Below are 21,440 nucleotides of genomic sequence, written 5' to 3'. Positions count from 1 at the left end.
AATATTCTCCATTAACGCGAATGGCTTAAATTGTCCTCTAAAGAGGCACAGGATGGCTGACTGGATACAAAAACTCAGGCAAGATATCTTTTGCATACAAGAATCTCATCTTACCTTAAAAGATAAATATAGACTCAGGATGAATGGATGGTCGTCTATAATTCAGGCAAATGGCAATCAGAAAAAAAGCAGGTGTTGCAATTTTATTCACAGATACAATAGGCTTTATTGAAAAGTAAGGAAAGATAAGAATGGTCACTTCGTATTTGTTAAGGGTAACACTCAACATGATGAGATTTCAATTATTAACATTTATGCACCCAACCAGAATGTGCCTCCATTTATAAGAGAGACTCTCACAGACATGAGCAACTTGATTTCCTCCAGCACCATAGTAGTCAGAGATTTTAACACCCCTTTGGCAGTGTAGGATAGGTCCTCCAATAAGAAACTAAGCAAAGAAATTTTAGATGTAAACTTAACCCTCCAACAATTGGATTTAATGGACATCTACAGAACATTCCATCCTAACAAAACTGAATACACATTCTTCTCATCAGCCCATGGATTATCCTCCAAAATTGATCACATCTTAGGTCACAAGTCTAACCTCAGCAAATTTAAAGGAATAGAAATTATTCCTTGCATCTTCTCAGACCATCATGGAATAAAAGTTGAACTCAGGGGGAAAAGATTCCCTATTTAACAAATGGTGCTGGGTGAACTGGCTGGCAACCTGTAGAAGACTGAAACTGGACCCACACTTTTCACCATTAACTAAGATAGACTCTCACTGGATTAAAGATTTAAACTTAAGACATGAAACTATATAACCTGGCTTATTGCACCCTCAATGAATCCCCAACAATAAAAAAAAAGACACGAAACTATAAAAATACTAGAAGAGAGTGCAGGGAAAACTCTTGAAGAAATCGTTCTGGGCGAGTATTTATGAGAAGGACAGCCCAGGCGACTGAAGCAGCTTCAAAAATACACTACTGGGACCTGATCAAACTAAAAAGCTTCTGCACAGCCAAGAACACAGTAAGTAAAGCAAGCAAACAGCCCTCAGAATGGGAGAAGATATTTGCAGGTTATGTCTCCAACAAAAGTTTAATTACCAGAATCCATGGAGAACTCAAACATATAAGCAAAAAAAGAACAAGTGACCCAATCGCAGGCTGGGCAAGGGACTTGAAGAGAAACTTCTCTGAAGAAGACAGGCTCATGGCCTACAGACATATGAAAAAATGCTCATCGTTTTTAATCATCGGAGAAATGCAAATCAAAACTACTTTGAGATATCATCTAACTCCAGTAAGATTAGCCTATATCACAAAATCCCAAGACCAGAGATGTTGGCGCTGATGTGGAGAAAAGGGAACACTTTTGCACTGCTGGTGGGAATGCAAATTAATACATTCCTTTTGGAAAGAGATATGGAGAACACTTAGAGATCTAAAAATAGATCTGCCATTCAATCCTATCATTCCTCTACTAGGTATATACCCAGAAGACCAAAAAATCACATTATAAGAAAGATATTTGTATCAGAATGTTTATTGCAACCCAATTCATAATTGCTAAGTCATGAAAAAAGCCCAAGTGCCCATCGATCCATGAATGGATTAATAAATTGTGGTATATGTACACTATGGAATATTATGCATCCTTAAAGAAAGATGGAGACTTTACCTCTTTCATGTTTACATGGATGGAGCTGGAACATATTCTTCTCAGTAAAGTATCTGAAGAATGGAAGAAAAAGTACCCAATGTACTCAGCCCTACTATGAAACTAATTTATGGCTTTCATATGAAAGCTATAACCCAGTTATAACCTAAGAATAGGGGGAAGGGGGAGAGGGAAGGGAGGGACGGGGGAGGATGGGCAGAGGGAGGGTGATTGGTGTGATTACACCTGCGGTGCATCTTACAAGGGTACGTGTGAAACTTAGTAAATGTAGAATATGAATGTCTTAACACAATAACTAAGAAAATGCCAGGAAGGCTATGTTAACCAGTGTGATGAAAATGTATCAAACGGTCTATAAAACCAGTGTATGGTGCCCCATGATTGCATTAATGTACACAGCTATGATTTAATAATAAAAAAAGAAGTTGAACTCAGTAACAGCAGGAATCTGCATGTTCATACAAAAACATAGCAACTAAATAACCTCATGCTGAATGATAGCTGGGTTATAGATGAGATTTAGAAGGAAATTACCAAATTTTGGGAACCAAACAATAATGAAGACATGAATTACCAGAACCTCTGGGATACCACAAAGGCAGTCCTAAGAGGGAAATTTATAGCATTGCAAGCCTTCCTCAAGAAAACAGAAAAAGAGGAAGTTAATAACTTAATGGGACATCTCAAGCAACTGGAAAAGAAAGAACTTTCCAATCCCAAACTCAGCAGAAGACAAGAAATAACCAAAATTAGAGCAGAATTAAATGAAATTGAAAACAAAGGATTATGCAACAGATCAATAAATGTAAAAGTTGGTTTTTTGAAAAGGTCAATAAAATAGATAAACCTTTGGCTAACCTAATCAGAAATAAAAGAATAAAATCTCTAATTTTATCAATCAGAAATGTCAAAGACAAAATAACAAGACTCCTCAGAAATTAAAAAAATCCTTAATGAATATTATAAGAACTCCATTCTCAGAAATATCAAAATCCAAAAGAAATAGACCAATACTTGGAAGCATGCCATCATCCTAGACTTAGCCAGAATGAAGTGCAAATGTTGAACAGGCCTATATCAAGCTCTGAAATAGTATCAACTATACAAAATCTCCCCAAAAAGAAAAGTCTGGGACCAGATGGGTTCACATCAGAATTCTACCAAACTTAAAGAGGAACTAACACCCATATTACTTAACCTTTTCCAAAATATAGAAAAAGAAGGAATACTACCCAACACGTTCTATGAAGCCAACATCACCTTGATCCCCAAACCAGGAAAAGACCCAACAAGAAAAGAAAATTATACACCACTATCTCTAATAAACATTGATGCAAAAATATTCAATAAGATCCTAACAAACAGAATCCAGCAACACATCAAACAAATTATATACCATGACCAAGTGGGTTTTATCCCAGGGTCTCAAGGCTGGTTCAATATACATAAATCTATACATATAATTCAGCACATAAACAAATTAAAAAACAAAGACCATGTGATTCTCTCAACTGATGCAGATTCTGCTTTTGATAATATCCAGTATCGTTTCATGATTAGAACACTTAAGAAAATAGGTATAGAAGGGACATTTCTTAAACTGATAGAGGCCATCTACAGCAAACCCACAGCCAGTATCATATTGAATGGACTTAAATTGAAATCATTTCACTCAGATTAGGAACCAGGCAAGGTTGCCCATTGTCTACACTGTTCTTTAACATTGTCATGGAAGTCTTAGCCATCAGAATTAGGGAAGAAAAGACAATCAAGGGCATCCATATAGGGTCAGAAGAGATCAAACTTCCAGTCTTTGCAGATGATATGATTGTGTATCTGGAAAACAACACAGATTCTACTACAAAACTCTTAGAAGTGATCAAGGAATACAGACAGCAGTGTCTCAGGTTACAAAATCAACACCCATAAATCGGTAGCCTTTATATATACCAACAATAGTCAAGCTGAAAAAACATTCAAGGACTTTATTCCATTTAGTAATGCCAAAGAAGATGAACTATTTGGGAGTTTACCTAACAAAGGACATGAAAGATCTCTATAAAGAGAATTATGAAATTCTAAGAAAATAAATAGCTTAAGATGTTAATAAATCAAGAGGATTTTTTATAGATATAGGCACACCAATTATAAAAGTTGCATAAAAATACAAAAGATGTAGAAAAACCACAATGATTTAAAAAGAAAAAAAAAATACTTGAAGCATCCCAACTGCCCCTTTCAAGACATAATAGAGAGCTGCCGTAACCATGAAGATATGAGGTATGGATGCAAAAATAATGAAGGGGGTTGAAGGAAAAGTGGAAAACCACCAAAATGAAATTCAAAAATTTACCAAAGAAATGAATGAAATTAGAAAAAATGTAACAGAGCTTAAGAGTCATTCAGCGAGTTTCAAAATGTAGTAGGAAGTTTCAACAACAGATTGAACCATGGAGAAGAAAGAATCTCAGAGCTTAAAGGCAAGGCTCTTGAGTTAGTCATTTTAAAAGACAGAAAAGATGAAAATAAAAGCAGAGAAGTCTCTTAAAGAATTATGGGACTTAATGGAGTGTGAAGGGAGGGGTGGGGGGAGGTTTGATAGAGGGAAGGTAAATGGCGGGACCACACCTATACAGCATATTGCAAGGGTACAAGTCAAATCTATCGAGCATAGAACATAAATGTCTTAACACAATAATCAAGTAAATGAGGCAAAAGCTATATTAATTAGTTTGATGTAAGCACATCAAATTGTATAAAAAAATTAATACATTGTACCCCACATATGCATAAATGTATTCATGATCTATGTGTGTATGACTCAATAAAAAAGAAGAATTATGGGACTTCACGAAGCATACAAACATATCGAATATAGATATTCCTGAAGGAGAAGACCCAATAGTATGGAAGTCCTACTGGATGATATCATAATCAAAAATACCCCAAGGATCACAAAAGATTCAGACATACTCCTTTTAGATAAATATTGAACCCCTAGTCATCTCTATTCAAACAGAGCATCTCTAAGACATTTTCATTTGTTTCCTGGCCAAAGTCAAAATGAAAGAAAAAAATCTGCAAGCCGCCAGGGGTAAGCACCAACTGACCTACAGGGGCAAATCCATTGGGTGTCAAAGGACCTCTCAGCTGAAACTTTACAGGCCAGAAGAGAATGGGTCTCCACTTTTAATCAACTCAAATAAAACAAGGGGGCAGAACAAGGACTCCACCCAGGGTTCCCTAGCTCTACCTTCCCCTGCCTGGACCTCATCTGCTCACAGTCCTTCTCTGTCCTCTGACACTGAGCCCATCCTCCAGCCTTCCCTTCCAGCTGGGCTCTTTATCCATAAAGTCTGACCGGGAGAATTGCCAGCAAGGCTGCATTCTTTCTTTCTGTTTCTAGCAGTTATGTCTCAACACGACTGGGACTGCCTCCAGGCAGGACTTGAACTCCTGCCAGTCTGTAAAGCCTTTTGCTCTTAGGGTTTCATCTCTCAGCTTCTTGATTCTGCACCAAGAAATGGTGCATGTATTCCAGGCCCATGTTTGCACAGGAGGTCAACTGATGATGAGGGATAAGACTTGGCCTGGCTCTGCTCACCTGGCACCTGAACTGTCCAGGTCATGCTTTTACCTGCTGCAGCCTGGCCTTTACACTTTGGGACTCTGAGCCACCTTTCAGTGGCCCTGCAATGTATCCCCATGCACCACACGGGAGGTGCTAAGTTGTTGAGGTTCCAGGGCCTGTGCTCTCATGTGAGCTGATTCCTGTGCAGCCAGCTGGCCCATCCTAACATTTTTGGCCAGCTGCCCAGATGAGGAGGAGGCAGCCAGCCCACAAGGGATTGGCTTCCCAGCTAAGCCCAGTCTCCCTCAGCCTTTCCTAGAGCGGGGGCCAGGGACAAAGATCTCCCAGCAGAGGGAAAGAGACGGTTGTGTGGACAAACTCTCCTGAAAGAAGGTGGCAGGTTGGGGGTTGGTGGGCCTGGAGGGTACTGGATTGGGAAGGGGAGGGGCTCCCTAAGGCTGGAATGGCTCCAGGGACATTGGCCTGGGAATGGTGGTTTCCTGGCAATGTTCCCTGTGATTTGGGGTAGGCCTTTCTAACTCTCTTCAGCCTCTCTTTGTCCCTTCCTAAGTGTTTACTAGACAAGTGGAGGCTGGTTTGCTGCAGTTTCTGACTGAACCTATTTGGACTTTAGCTGTTAGTCCCTGCTTTCCCCTCTCTAAGATCACCCTGTCACCTCCCATGGGCCTCAGGAACTCCCCCCTCCCACCTGTCTGTCCTGCAGGATGCCGCAGCTGAGCCTGGCCTGGCTGGGACTGGGGCCGGTAGCAACCTCCCCGTGGCTGCTGCTGCTGGTGGTCTGGTCCTCATGGCTCCTGGCCCGCATCCTGGCCTGGACCTACTCCTTCTACGACAACTGTCGCCGCCTCCGCTGTTTCCCACAACCTCCAAAACTAAACTGGTTTTGGGGTCACCAGGGCCTGGTGAGTGTGGCAGCAAGATGGGTCTGGGTCTCAGAGGAGGCAGACTTTTCTGGGGCTAGGAAGGGGGATCGGGGAGCTGGGCATTGAGGTGGGCTGGGGTCTGGGATAGCAGAGAAGCCAGGGAGGCAGCTCCCTCATTCTCCAGCTGGCTCCCTCATTACTCTGCTGTGCCACCCCACCTCCTTGTCCCTGACCCCCAGCCTACTTAGGATCCTTTCCTGGCCTGTCTTCTTACATTGTTGCACCTTGAGGGGATCAAGGGGAGGGCTGCACAGAGCAGGGAGCACTGGCATTACTCCCACCTTCTCCACTGCTGGACTTGAGACTTTCTGAGGGGTACCGTCCAGGGTCTGTTCCCGGCCTGGCCCATTTCCTGTGTCTGCCCCAATTTGGGCTGCTACTTTCCACAGACATTAACTGTGACCCCTGACCCCAAACACACAGGGGCACAGCTGGGCCGGAAGAGAAGAGTGGGCAGTGTCCCACCCCCTGCCTTTCCTGGGGGCACCTTCCTTTTATGCTGCTCTTCCCCACAAAGATGACCCATTGGGCCCTACTGTGCAACCCGGATAAGTGTTGGCCACTAGCTTCCCCTTTCAGGAGCCTTTCTTAACCTCCCTGCCTCCAACTTAGATCTGCTCTCTCCTTTGGGGGACTCGGCCTCAGTCTGCTCATTTGCAATGGCAGGAGGGATAGGCGAGTCCTTAGGCTCACTGGAAGGGTGCACAGAATCTGGCGTGCAGAAGGTGCTTACAGGCAGTAGCCACCATCCTGTTTGGACAGTTAGAGTTCCTCTCTGCTTCTCTGGGGTCTGCCAAGGCTGGAAGGTCCTCAGGGTGCAGACCCTTTTCTGTGGGAGGACCTGAAGCCCGTGTGGACCAGTCAGGACATAAAGGATGTGGAAGTCAGCCATAGAGACACATCCTAAGGTCACACTGCTGCCCACAACCCGCTCTGTGAGGATCTTTCCATATGGCGTCTCTCAGGCTGAATCATGCCCAGGAGAAGAAAATCCTTCCTCTGGAACCAAAGTGGGACCCCCTGACAGCAGACAATGTATCCTGTCCCTCTGCCCTGCATTCACCTTTGGCATTTGCAGATAGCCCCAAGAGAGAAGGAGCAGGAGGAAGCAGAGATTCCCTCCATCTCTGCAGAATCGTGCACACTGCTGAAGAGGCTGCACCAAGTCTGGAGGCTGAAGCCAGCTGTGGCTCCTCCTGGTGTTCTCCAAGGAAATAGAACCACAGGACACATAGACCTAGCTGTAGATATAGACAGTTAGGAAGGGATTTATTATGAGAATTTGCTTGTGATTACGGAGGCTGGGAAGTCCCGCTGTATACCATCAGCAAGCTGGAGACCCAGTGACTCCAGTGCTATAATTGGGCCTGAGTCCAAAGACTGAAAAGCTGGAGTTTTGATATCCAAGGGCTGGAGAAGATGGAAGTCCCAGCTCCAGAAGACAAAGCCAAGTCTCCCTTCCTCTGCCTTTATGTTATCTCTGGGCCCTTGATGGATTGGATGGTGCCTGCCCACATGGGGGAGGGTGGGTCTTCCTTCCTCATTTTACCAATTCAAGTGCTAATCTCTTCCAAAACCTCTCACAGACACATCTAGACATAGTGTTGTACCAGATATCTGGGCATCCCTTAGTCCAGTAATTTTGACACATAAAATTAACAATCAGGAGGTGACCAACCTGCCTTGTTTGCAGATTTCCCCCACAGAGGAGAGTTTGAGAGAAAGGATTGAGCTGGTGGCCATCTACCCCCAGGGCTTTAAACTCTGGGTGGGACCCATCCTCCCCCTCATCAATTTGTGTCACCCGGACATCCTGCGACCTGTCCTCAATGCCTCAGGTACCTACTCAGAGCTTGTGGTGGTGGGCACCGTGGCATACCCAAGGGCTTTCAAACCCTCTTCCCCCAACCTTCTGTGTGGCCCCTTCCGTACTACAGCCCCTCCTTCCCTCCTTTCCTTTATCCACCTTCCTTTTTCCTTCATGTACTCACCAGACCCCCCCTCAGTGTCTCCTCCCTGCTCTGCAGTCTGCTCCCTGCCCTGGAGAACTTGCAGCTGGTGGAAGACCTGAGCTGCTATTTCCATGACTCCCATCCCTGACGGTCAGTTTCTTCTACCTCAGCCTGCCACGAGTCTGCCATAAGTTTATCGCTCTTCTGCTCCAGGCCCCAGGAATCACTAATGACAGACCCGCTGCCAAGTGCCCTTTTGTTTCCCTTACCCTTCCTTGGACAGGGCAGGCCAAGCAGGGAAATGGGCAGCGTCCCACACAGAATCTGACACCAAAATGCTGAGTGGGCTTTTTAGAAAATCAGTTCTTTTGAAATTCCCTGTTAACTGGTAGTTCACCTTTAATACTAGTTTACGCCTAAAGACAATTCTTTTCCTCTAAATCTTTCATAACGCTCTTAATTCTTATGCTTGATCACAAATACACACACACAAAAAATCTTACCCTTTGATCCAAATGTACCTGTACCCATATTACCATTCATGGAATTACTCTTCTGTTCACTCTGTAACCAAAAAAAGTTTTTAACTTAACAAAATGAAAAGAAAATAACATATTTATATCATAACATTACCACACCTTTTCTTTAAAAAAAAAAATGCTGAGTGTCTCTAAGCAACTCTCTGTGTCTCTCTGGCTTCTGACATCTCTTTCAGTTGTGAGTGATGGTCTAAGCAAAGACCTCATATGAGCTAAGCAAAGGAAAGACATCTATTGACTTAAAGTCCAAACAATGTGGCCTTCAGGCACAACTGGATCCAGGTCTGAATCTGTATCTTCAGCAATCTGTCTCCCTCTTGGTCTTACCTTTTTCTAGATCCCTTTTCCTTTTATTACATCCCTGTCTACAAAGGGTTCCAGAAGCTTCAGAAACCTCACCTTTTCCCCAGACTTTCCACATGTAGTCCATGATTCAATGTAATTGTCCTGACCTGGTCACAGAAGCAGTTCCTCATCTGACTGTGATTGCCTAGACTTGGCAGGAGTTGGGCTTCCAGAGCTACTGTTTCTTGGCACATAATTTGATGATTTAAAATGCAAGCCCTGAGGGGTGGCACCTGTGGCTCAAAGGAGTAGGGCGCTGGCCCTGTATGCTGGAGGTGGCAGGTTCAAACTCAGCCCTGGTCAAAAACTGCAAAAAAACAAACAAACAAACAAAAACTCAGGCCCTGGATTCAGACAGACCCAGGCTCAAGTCTCATAAATGCCACTTGCCACCTGCAAAATCATGGGTAAGGGACTTCATCATTCAGAGTCTTAGTTTCTTTATCTGGAAAATGAGATGAAAGAAGACCCAGGTTAAGGTGGCATTTAGAATTTGTCTTAGTTCATTTCTGTTCCTGTAACCGAATAGCTGAAACTAGGTAATTTACAAAGAAATATATTTCTTACAATTCTGGAGGGTAGAAGTTCAAGCTTGAGGGGTTCTCTCTGCTCAGCTTCTAGTGACAGCCATGTGCTGTGTCATAACATGGCGGAAGGCATCACAGGGGAAGAGGACTGAGCATGCTAGCTCAGGACGCTCTTCCTCTTCTTATGAAGCCACCAATCCCACTCCCATGACAACTCATCAATCCATTAATCCATGAATATATTAACTCATCAATGATGGCAGACCCCTCACCATCCAATCACCTGTTAATGGCCCCATTTCTCAATACTGCCACTTCAAGATTAGTGTTAAATGTATGTTTCCAAAGGGGGCAGACATTCAAACCATAACAGGATCCAAAAGGGGAATGTCTTTTTCTGTCTTGTAACTGAGCTGCTATGTCTGTTGGGTTTGAGAACGTGGGGAGGATGTCTAGAAGGAGACACTGAACAGAGAGGTTGATGAGAGGCTGAACGGAATTCCTAGGACCCAAGTCTGAGTCTCTACCTTGCAAGTCCTTCTCTTTGGCATGACTTGGGCCCTCCCTGTCCATCTCTGGATTCTAAGCTTGGGGACAGATCTCCTATACACACAGGGTCCAGGCAGCACCTTTGAGGATGTGGGCTGCTGATGTATGAGGCCCTGGTATGTGATCCTCTGCATCTTCCACTCCACCTGCTTCGACTCCATGTTCTTTGCTTCAGGTGGACGTCCCACTGGCCTCAGCTGGCCCACTACTGAGGTCTTGGTGCTGCCTTCAGCTGGCCTGGTGACCTACTACAGATATGAGGGGCTGTGCCAGAGATGCCAATGCTCCTCTCTTCCCTGGACTTCCCCCTGCCTGACCTCTGGTCCTGTCTGCTCATGTCCAGGCATTTCTGTGTGGTGTCTGCTGTATGCCCATCCCTCTTGTGTGGCTACATCTTGTCACATGCATATTTACACCTGGGTCCATGCACCTGATTTTCATCTGCAATCATATGAAGATTGTCATGTCTAGGGTTCAGCTATAGCCAAAGTTACTTCAAACATGTTGGGGACTTACTTGATTCTTGTCTGAAATGTTGAGACTTTCTCTTTGCCCTGCTTGTCACATCTATGCCAAATTTGGGGCTTGTCTGAGTTCTGGGGCCCGTGGTCCCTTTATGAACCATCTGCGAAATGAGTCTTGCCTAAAGCAGGGCTGAAGGTATGTTCAGATCATGCCTGGGGCACAGTCTGGGTCACGCTTGGTCCACATCTGGGACATTAATAGGATTATATTTAAATCCTACCTGGGGCCTATCCATGAGGCAGGCTGAGGTCACGTCAGGCCATTTCAGGTAAATTTCAGAGTATGTTGTGTCATTTAGGGCTTGTCGTGTCTGTTGTGCTCATGTCAGAAGGTGCTGACACATTGGAGCTGTGTCACAGGTCTCATACCCATGTCAGGAGATGTCAGAGAGTTCTGGGGCAGACAGGGTTCCTGTGAAGTTTTCTGTAGGGTGTTGGGCTATGGTTGGATCTTGCAGACATGTTAGACAATGTAGTAGCTATGTGAAGGCATGACAGAACATGCTATGCCACGTTAGAGTGTGTCCTTGCTCCACTGACTGCTGCACCTTTGTCTGGTCTCTTCCCTTCCCCCATCCTCCCTGCTTCCTCTGCCCTTGGGCCCCTTCCTGCTATGCTGGGCTTAGAGGGGAGAAGTGCAAAGTCCTGGGTGGGAACCTCCAACCCTACCTAAGCTCCTCCCCTATCCCTCTCCATGTCCCCTGATTCTCCTTATTCATGTCAGCTGCCATCACACCCAAGGATAACAATTTCTATGGCTTCCTGAAACCATGGCTGGGTGAGTAACTACAGATGAATGGGGGAGGGGCAGCCTTGTGGGGTCACTGGAAGGCACTTTTCTTGCCCACTGCCCTTGGCTGCCCTACTAGGGGATGGGCTCCTGCTGAGTGGTGGTGACAAGTGGAGCCAACATCGTCGCATGCTGACACCTGCCTTCCATTTCAACATCCTGAAGCCCTATGTAAAGATTTTCAATAGGAGCGTAAACATAATGCATGTAAGTTTTTTAAAACTGAGGTCCTAACTGGATCCTTGGTGTAGAGGGGCTTCTGAGAGATCTTGTCTGGAATTTTGGCTCTTCTAGGTGACATAGGGGCCATTGTTTTTCCTTCCAAGCCTTGGTTTCCTCATCTGTAAAAAGATAATAATAATATCTACTTTAAAAAAAGTCAAGATGTAATAAAGTCCGGTCCCTGGGACATAGTAAAGTCTCAGAAAATGTTGGTATTTTTACTTCTCTCACAGAAGCCCTATAAACTCAAGAGATCAATGATGAAGATTGTACGGTAGCTATTGCTACAAATGATCCACTTGCAAACTCACTGGTTTAAATCAATAAGCATTCACAATTGCTAATCAGTCTATGGGTCAGTTGGCGTGTTCTTCTGGATATGCAGGGGTGCACTCATGGTGTATGATCAGCTGTGGGTCAGGCTGGCAGCCTTGCTGATCTTGGCTCAGTCTCTCACATGTGTGGGCCAGCATCAGGCTGATCAAGGACAGCCTCAGCTGGGACAGCTGGACTTTCCTCCATGAGATTCTCTCCCTCTAGAAGGGATCCCGGGTTGTTCACATGGCAGAGTCAGGGTTCCAAGGGAGTAAGAGGAGGCTGTAACATCCCTCAAAGCATACATTTATTAAAGTTATTATACCATCATTTTTAGAAGTTATTTTTGCCCCATTACAGATGATGAAACTAAGAGCCAGAAACATTAAAGGGATTGCTCAAGTTCACCCATGTAATAAGAACATAGGGGTGGTGAAACAGAAATTCTAATCTGGTTTATCTGGCATCAAAGCAGGACATCTTAACTGTTGCTGAAGATCTGGCAGGTGGTACCTAAGGGAAGGCAATGAGTTGACCAAGGGCACGCAGAACATAGGATACAGAGCTGAAACTTGAACCCAGTCCTCTTGACTCCCAGCCATATGGTCTTCATCTCCTAATAGTAAAAGCTTCTGCTTTCATCCAAGCCTGGTCCTCCATGGAGATGGGTACTTGAGCCAGAGAAATTATAAGCTGGTTCTGAGGAGTCTGGGTTGGGGAGGAAGTCCCAGTGCCAGCTCTGTCTCTTTCTCTGGCCAGGTCAAGTGGCAGGGCCTGGCTTTGGAGGGCAGGGCCCATCTGGACATGTTTCACCACATCAGCCTCATGACCTTGGACAGTCTGCAGAAATGCATCTTCGGCTTTGACGGCAATTGTCAGGAGTGAGTCCTTGCCCATGGTGTGGGAACTTGAACAACAGACCAAAGGGAGTAGTAGGTGAGGGGAGGAGGGAGGACTGACTAGAACACCACAAGAGCCATGGTGGAGCATGTTTGTCATAGCTGGACTTTGAAGGACAGGAAAATGTAGTTAGAAATGTTTGAGAAAAGGCAAGGAGGCTGGGGAGCAGAGCATATTCAGAAAGCACTAGAATTGAGGTGATAGAGGTAGAGAAGGATTAGATCTCAAGGACATTGAGAACCTAGGGAAAGTGCTAAGACCTTTATCATGAGGTTTCCAGGGAGCCATTGACGGTGTCTGAGCTGTTGATGGGCCTGGTCTGAGCTGAGCTGTGTGGAGAACAGACTGTCATGTAGACACCAGATGGAGTTCACTTTGGATTCAGAAGGCTAGATTGGGGGCTGGGCCAGGAACCATTTGAAATCTGATAAGATCTGAGTTGTTTGGACAGTTTCAGGAAGGACAAGGGGCAGGACTGGATACTAAGTAGGCGAGACAGAGGAGACCAGTGGCATCATGTCCAAGCTATGCTCTAGGAGCCAAATGGCACATAGACAGCTCACAGGGATGGAATGCAGGGAGAGAAGAGTTTGTAGCCCTGAGTCTCAGGACTGAGCCCTTCTTGGGGGGACAATCTGTTTCTGGAGATTCAGTTTCCTGATGGGAGGTAGATCCTGTCTGCCAATGGGAGGTGCTCCTGGGGCTTCAGACATGTTAAAGTGTTTCCTCCCTCATCCTGCAGAAAGCCCAGTGAATATATTGCCACCATCTTGGAGCTCAGTTCACTTGTAGAAAAAAGGAACCAGCAGGTCCTCTTGTTCATGGACTTCCTGTACTATCTCACTTCTGATGGGCGGCGCTTCCGCAAGGCCTGTAGGCTGGTGCACGACTTCACAGACGCCATCATACAGGAGCGACGCTGCACCCTCCCCAGTCAGGGTATTGATGACTTCCTTCAGGCCAAAGCCAAGACCAAGACTTTGGACTTCATTGATGTGCTCCTGCTGGCCAAGGTGGGCTTCTCTGGGGTATAAATTCTAGAGATAAAATGGAGCTTCATGTCAAATTCTAGATTAAAGAACTTGGATCTGATCCAGTGGGAAACTGGGGAACCATGGAAATTATTTGAGGTGGGAGGGTACTGGTCAGAGATATATTTTAGAGATCAGTCTGTGAAGTGCAGCCAAGCAGGGGACTGCTAGGTCTGAAACTATGAGGAACCTTAGATTTTATTTCATTTACAAATTATTGTGTTAGTCTGCCACACTTCTTTGTGCATCATATACCTATGTCTTTGTCTATGTCTACATCTAAGCTGATAGATGACGCTACCTCGTAGATCAGAGCAGCCCATTTATTATTCATAGCAATAACAGCAGCCAGAGTAGGACTCTAGTTTTGGATCCCCCCTCCCAAATTCCTCCCCAGGCAATGCAATGTTTTTACCTCTTAGTGCATCAGAAATTGTACCACAGAAGAGCGTCCCTACTTCATGCGTCTTGGAGCTTATTGAAATGAGCTGGCACATCACTCCCTCCTTCCTTCTAGAAAGAGAGAGAGAGAGAACAGGGCAAGGGGGAGAGAGAGAGCATGCGCTTTGTTCTTTAGTATAAACTCCTCTTTATTGACATCTCAACAGCTATAGGTTTATAAGCCAAATGCCTTTAAGGGAGGAAAGATAAGATTCTCTGTGTTTACCATCCTAGAATGTGAAGCAATATTTCTGGAGCAACACTTAATTTCTAACCTCCAAGGCAAATTACCATTTAAATATCCTGTAACCCAGGACTTTTGCTCCAAAAGTCCTCATTATGCAGAAACATGAAACCATTCGTGGATCATTGATTCCTCCCATCAGGGATAAGAGAGGAGGCAAGGAAGTCATAGAGGAAGCCCATCAGGTGAGAGCTCTGACAATGGTGACCAAGAGAGATCTAGGAATGATGGGTTTAGGTTTTTGAAATGAGGATGGATCTTGAAAGATTGTCTCACATTAGACTCAAGTATGAAAGCTAGTATGATTGGGGGGGTGGTCTTGACTTTTCTCTAGGATGAAGATGGGAAGGAGTTGTCAGATGAGGACATAAGAGCAGAAGCTGACACCTTCATGTTTGAGGGTGAGGATCCCAGGGTGGGACTGCAGTAGGGATACAGGTCTCTCCACCACAGAGACTTCGCGGGTGGACCTTGGATCATTCCATCCTTCCCATCTCAGTGGGAAGGGCCTCAATGTAAGGGTGTCCACCTCTCTGGTGCTGAAGCATCTGAGAGACCCATGTCAACCTTCTTGCCACTCAGGCCATGATACCACAGCTAGTGGTCTCTCCTGGGTGCTGTATAACCTTGCAAGACACCCAGAATATCAGGAGCGCTGCCGGCAGGAGGTGCAAGAGCTTCTGAAGGACCGTGAGCCTGAAGAGATAGAATGGTGAGTGCGGGTCCTCAAGGCCTGTTTCTGAGCCTCTCTCATTGGCTCTGCTCCACAAGGGGGCAGGAGAGAAGTTGTTTTTCTTGATCCTACCAGTATTTCTTAGTGGTAATAGGGTCAGAGCCCAGAGGCAGGACTTGATGCTCAGCCGGGCTATCAGGGGAAAGGCTCTAGCGACAGAAATACCTGAGTTACTGAGAGAATTAGTAACCTTATGTGAGGGCTAATGATGCCACTTAGCACATGTTCAGTAAATGAACTTCTCCACTCCCTTTCTTTTCTCCCTGAAATATCATTTTTTTTTAAATATCATTTTAAAAAACATCTTCACTAACTGAATATTTGCTCTTCTGTGCCCTAAATCCTACCCTACTGTCCAGTCCAGGGATTCACATAGGAGACTAGATGTTAAGTTTTCACCTATTCACATGTCTGTCTCTATCTAGTTCCATGAGTCTATTTTTCTGCTTTTGGAGAATGCTACACTACTTTTACTACTGTGACTTTGAAATTATGTCTGGTAGAATAATCCTCTTTAACATTTGATTTTCAAACTGACCTACCTCTTATTGATCTTCTATTCTTCCAGAAAAAATTTAGAGTAAGTTTATCACATTCCTTAGAAATCAGACAAATTTGAGTTGAATATTCTATCGGTTGACTTGAATAGAGATTGATTTGTGAGAAATGGATGACTTCATAATATTGATGCATCTTCTCTCAGAGTAGGAAATAGATATTCCATTGTTGGGATGGCACCTGTAACTCAGTAGGCAGGGCGCCAGCCCCATATACCAAGGGTGGCAGGTTCAAACATGGCCCTGGCCAAACTGCAAAAAAAAAAAAAGGAAGATATTCCCTTGTTAAAATAATCTTTAGTTTAAACAGAGTTTTAAATATTTGCTTACAGATCATAGGCATGTTATATTAAATAAAAACATAGGTATTTTGTTACTATGGTGAAGTACATCTTTTATTTGGATTCAGGGAAATTTACAAGTTCATTTGGAGCATAGACATTTAATGTTTCTTGTTAAATTTAATCCCAGTATTTTATATTACTATTGGTAGTAGTATCTTTCCTTATATCATCTTTTCCAACTGGCTGTTATTTCTACATGGAAAAATGAATAGTTTATGCATATAAATTTTGCACCAATGAACTTAGTATATGCTAGTGGTGGTGTCTAGTATCCCAGGGAAAAATATGGATCATTAAGTAAAAGCTTTTGAAACAACTAGGAAGATGTTTAGAAATGTCCAGAGCAATTGAGTATTTAATATATTTTCTTTAAAAACCCCAGAAGAGTCTTAAAAGATATCTAGGAGAAACTATGGGAAAATTAATGCATACCTCCAGAGTAGGGATAAACCCATTTTGACCCAAGTCACAGGAGAGACACAAGAAGAGATGATATAATCCTCAATGAGAAAAGATACAGAGTATGGTGTATGGTGTGATAGTATATGACAGTACAATAACTATAGTATATCCTATATCTAGGATGCTGCTACATAATTTTTAAAGATACTAAAAGGTAGCTTTGGAAGGATACATTAAAAAACAATAACTTAGGCAACCTGTGAAGGTGGTATTGGGCCACAGGAGTGGATAATATAGGTTGTCAAACCAGTTAAGTGTATCTGGCACTAAAATTTTAAATAGTTACTGGAAACCAAATGAGCAAAGAGTTCAGCCTGCTCACTGGCTCTTCAATATTTCTAAAAGTTGTCCAATGGAATTGTTTGTATTTTCTAAGTATAAAATCTATCTGCCAAAATGATACATTTACCTCATTGCAAATTGCATCACTCACCCTCCTTTCTTTCCTGTTGAGTTACATTTGCTAGAATCTCCAGCGCAATGATAAATAAGAGCAAAACATTGGATCTGTATATTTTGTTTCTTTTGTTGATTTTGCTTTCTTGCCATAAAAAATATTTTTATGCAAATTTGTTAACTTTTTCCAGTTGGCTTTTGGATGTTATATTTTCACCAGAATGGTCTTTTTAAAATAGCCAGCTAAATTTCCTCTGGTACTGTTGAATTCTCTGCTCTTCTGATTTTTTCCCGCTTTTCTAATTCTCAAATATTTGATTCCTGTGAAACTTACTTTGGGGGGATAAAAGGTCTCCCTGGGAAACAGAGCACTGGAGGATTCTTTCTGTCTTTGCTCCCTGGATAACTGTTGTGGGGGGTTGTTTCCTTAGGGACGACCTGGCCCAGCTGCCCTTCCTGACCATGTGCATTAAGGAGAGTCTGCGGCTGCATCCTCCAGTTCCATTGGTCTCCCGTCACTGTACCCAGGACATTGAGCTCCCAGATGGCCGAGTCATCCCCAAAGGTGCCCACAATGGCGGCGGGAGGAGGATTCTGGGCAGGAAGAAGATCCCATCCGGCAGAGGGACCCAGTTCTGACTGTCCCCTCCTCTCCCACAGGTGTCATCTGCCTCATCAATATTTTAGGAACCCATCACAACCCAACTGTGTGGTCGGACCCAGAGGTGATAAACTTGCCCCACTTTTTTTTATCCCTTCCAGGGGTCCTGCAGGAGGGGGCAGGACTTTGACAGGGAAACTGGAGGTTACCTCCTCCCCTACTACTAGACACACTCACCTGTGTCTCCAAGGCTGGCTGTCCTGGGAGACCCCACCCAGCAAGCCTGTCTCCCTCTGTCCTCCAGGTCTATGACCCCTCCCGCTTTGACCCAGACAAAGTCAAGGAGAGGTCACCTCTGGCTTTTATCCCCTTTTCCGCAGGGCCCAGGTAAGTTTGGTGTGTGTCCCAGGCAGGGATTGAGTGATGGGTTCAGGGGTCTGGGCAATGACAGTAGGAAAAGGTGAGGTGTTGGGGAGCTGCAGATGATCAGAGATTCAGCTCTCCTTCCCTGCTCCCCGAAGTTAAGGGCAAAGGTACATAACACGGAGGTCACCAAGATGGGAGAAACTGTGCTAGAGCCCCCTTCCTGTCTGTTGTTGTGAGTTGGGGCTAGAGTTTGGGCCAGGCTGGGGGTTATGCGGGCTCACAGTGGGCGGGCAAGAAGCCCCACACATACTTAGCTCCCTTCTGTGCCCCGCAGGCTGATGTGGTTGCGGGGGGCGGGTCATTATCCAGAGGAGATGGGGTCCAAATGGTGGTCCTAGGCGAATTCTGAGTCCATATTCTCACCCCTCAGGAACTGCATCGGGCAGGCGTTCGCCATGGCCGAGATGAAGGTGGTCCTGGCGCTCACGCTGCTGCGCTTTCGCGTCTTGCCGGACCACGCGGAACCCCGCAGGCAGCCTGAGCTGATTCTGCGCGCGGAGGGCGGCCTTTGGCTGCGCGTAGAGCCGCTGAAGGCGGGCGGACAGTGACCCGCCACCCCACCCTCCACCCCACCCTCCTACCTTTGCAGGTTCCTGGGAATAAAACTCTGCAGTCTCCTCTGCCCGAACCTCACCCACAGCCAGCAGGGGGCGCTCGGGCACTGCGCGGACCAGGGGTGGGCTTGATGGGTGGAGGCGGGGCTGGTCTGTGAGCGCCACACCCCGACCGCCTCCCTGGCTGAGCGCAGCGCTCCTGTGCCTACCGCTGGTTCTCTCAGAGCCCAAGTATGGACTTTATTCTACAGGTGGTAAGGAGCCATGGGAGGTGTTTGAGCAGGAGAGGGCCAGGGTTAAGGGCAAATTTAAGGGCCAAGCCGAAGGCTCTGAGACAGAGAGAGGACTCCTAGAGGCAGATCCCTTCACCTACTGAGGGGTGCCCCCTGACGCCCCCACAGAGCCCCCTGACCAGTCTTAACTAAATGTAGAGTATAAATGTCTTAACACAATAATTAAGAAAGTGAGGTGAAAACTATGTTAACCGGTGTGATGTAAGCATTCCTAGTTGTATATAATTAGGAGGAGGAGGCCTGCAGTTCCCACCCTAGCAACCTGTCCAGGATTCCTAGTTCCCTTCCTGCTCTTGCCGATGTCCCACCCCTGTGTCCACCCTTCCCGGTTGGTCCAATCTGTGACCGCTTCTCCTACCTTCGGGGAGTCCCTCACTCCTTTCTTCTGGTCCCTTTATGCTGCCTGGGCAGCCTGGACAGCGCACACTGATTTAACCCCCTTAGGAGCTCTCCCAAGAGCGTGGGTGGGGAGGCTCATCCCCACCTTTTCACCTCTGGGTTCCTTCATTCCCACCACAAGCCGCCCTGACCCATCTTGGAGGGGGCGGGGGCAGTGCCATTCTGTTTCTCTGGAGATCCAAAGCCAGACCTCTGGATGCAAGCAGCAAAAGCAAAGGGATCCAGAGCCAGACTGCTTGGGCTCAAGTCTGGGCTCTGCTGTGACTTGGGCAAGTTAATGTGCCTCTCTGTGCCTCAGTTTCCTCAATGAGGACAACAACGCTGCGTACCTCAGGACTGTCCTGAGGACTGATTCAAAAGGACTTAGTGCTGTATCTGGTGCACAATTAATGCTCAACAAATGTAGCCATTATTACTGCCTGTTCCAGAAAGTCTATTGATACTTATTCCTGCCATGACTTTTAAAAGCGTGCCTTGGACTCAAAAGCAAGAATTCTAATATTCATGCTCATTAAATCAAGTCTTTCCCCAGCAAGATCTGTGCATACAGAAAACGATTATTTCTGAGAATGATGGGGGTACCTGAGAGTGCAAAGAGGTAGAGAATGAGAGTAATTTCAGTTAATGTCTCAAAATAGTGTCCTGCTACGGTGATCTCTTCTCACAGGGTAAGGGACTTGCACCATTGAGCCCGGCCAAGTCCTTAAATCTCCTCTCCAACTGATCACCCCCCACTCAGCCACCCTGACCTTGATCCTAATAAATTATCTTTTCTTGTCCTTGCATCTTTGGCAGTGATGGGTTTTACATTTACGTGAATCTATTTTCTGTGCTTTCTATTCTGTTCCATCGACCCACTGTCTTTCACTGATACCACAACATCTAGATTACTGTAGCTCTATATTGTCTTGAAGCTGGACAAGTCCACTCTTCCAACTTTGTTCTATCAACATGGTATTAGCTATTATAGGTGTTTTGTCTTTCCTTATAAATTTTAGAATTATTTTGTTGGCATCCACAAAATAACTTCCTAAGATTTTTATTGGGATAGTAAAGAATTTATAGATGAAGTTGGGTAGAACACTCTGTCAATATTGAGTTTTCACACCTTACCATAAATGCCCAGTGAGCACCAGGGTGCCTGAGTCGGCTTTATGCCAGCTGCTCACAAGGACAAGCATCTGCCAGAAACCAGGCTTCACTGGAAAGGCAGCCACCCCTCACCTGTTATGCAAAACACCTTCTTGAGGAACCTGGTACTAAACCTTTCCTAGACAACCTGCTTCCGAGTCAGAGTTTCATTCCTAGTAGAGCAGCTCCCTTGCTCTGATCTATAAAAGTTAGTCAGTAAGACAAACAAAGGTTTGTTCTGCTGGCTGCCCATGCATTTGTCCATCCATTTATCCTCTTTATGGGTGGCTGCCCTTAGGGGCTCAGGAGTATGTGCCCTAAAGAGACCCATTGAAATTGCAGCAAAATGGTGTGGAAAACACCAGGATGAGAGAGACTTGGCTATCTTAGTAGGGCATATTGTGGGCTTTATGTTACATGTGATAATGGCATGGAGGTTATATCTTAAAAAGAAGGTGTTATGTGTCAGAGGTACACACTTAAGTCCTTATGGATTAAGTAAGTAACACAGTGTTGGGGCTTTTCTTAACAACACTATAGCAGATTTGTGGCAGGGATATAAGTGAAACAGAATTGGTTTAGTGTTTACAACTATTGGAGGTGAGACATCAAAAATTTTATTTTTCTTCTACTTTTGTATCTATTGGAAATTTCCACATAAAAATGTAATCAATGAAATTTATCTATTAATAATTATTTTTTTAAAACAGCATTTAAAAATATACTCAGTGGCTCAGCACCTGTAGCTCAGTGGCTAAGGCACCAGCCACATACACAGGAGCAGGAGAGTTCAAACCCAGCCTGGGCCCACCAAACAACAATGACAACTACAACCAAAAAATAGCCAGGCATTGTGGCAAGTACCTGTAGTCCCAGCTACTTGGGAGGCTGAGGCAAGAGAATCTCTTAAGCCCAAGAGTTTGAGGTTGCTGTGAGCTGTGACACCACAGCACTC

At 45.0% G+C, this 21,440-nt stretch overlaps 1 protein-coding gene across 2 annotated transcripts; it reads left to right on the top strand.

The window, feature by feature from the left end:
* Positions 1-5,558: 5,558 nt before the first annotated feature.
* LOC128582212 (cytochrome P450 4F11-like) lies at positions 5,559-18,730 on the top strand. Of its 2 annotated transcripts, none has more exons than XM_053585901.1 (13): positions 5,559-5,659; positions 5,991-6,189; positions 7,904-8,048; positions 11,371-11,424; positions 11,516-11,643; positions 12,733-12,854; positions 13,616-13,886; positions 14,924-14,990; positions 15,172-15,301; positions 17,513-17,646; positions 17,742-17,806; positions 17,987-18,069; positions 18,479-18,730. In XM_053585901.1, exons 2-13 carry the CDS (start codon positions 5,992-5,994, stop codon positions 18,654-18,656), a joined length of 1,575 nt encoding a protein of 524 aa, XP_053441876.1. In that variant the 5' UTR covers positions 5,559-5,659; position 5,991; the 3' UTR covers positions 18,657-18,730. The 2 variants fall into 2 exon arrangements, with proteins under 2 accessions (XP_053441876.1, XP_053441877.1); XM_053585902.1 differs by having other exon boundaries at positions 5,590-5,666.
* Positions 18,731-21,440: the final 2,710 nt, after the last annotated feature.

The sequence above is a fragment of the Nycticebus coucang genome, chromosome 3 (genome assembly GCF_027406575.1).
Source record: "Nycticebus coucang isolate mNycCou1 chromosome 3, mNycCou1.pri, whole genome shotgun sequence".
Taxonomy (NCBI): Eukaryota; Metazoa; Chordata; class Mammalia; order Primates; family Lorisidae; genus Nycticebus; species Nycticebus coucang.
The sequence above is the reverse complement of the archived record's forward strand: the minus strand, read 5'-3'. Positions and strand labels throughout refer to the sequence as shown.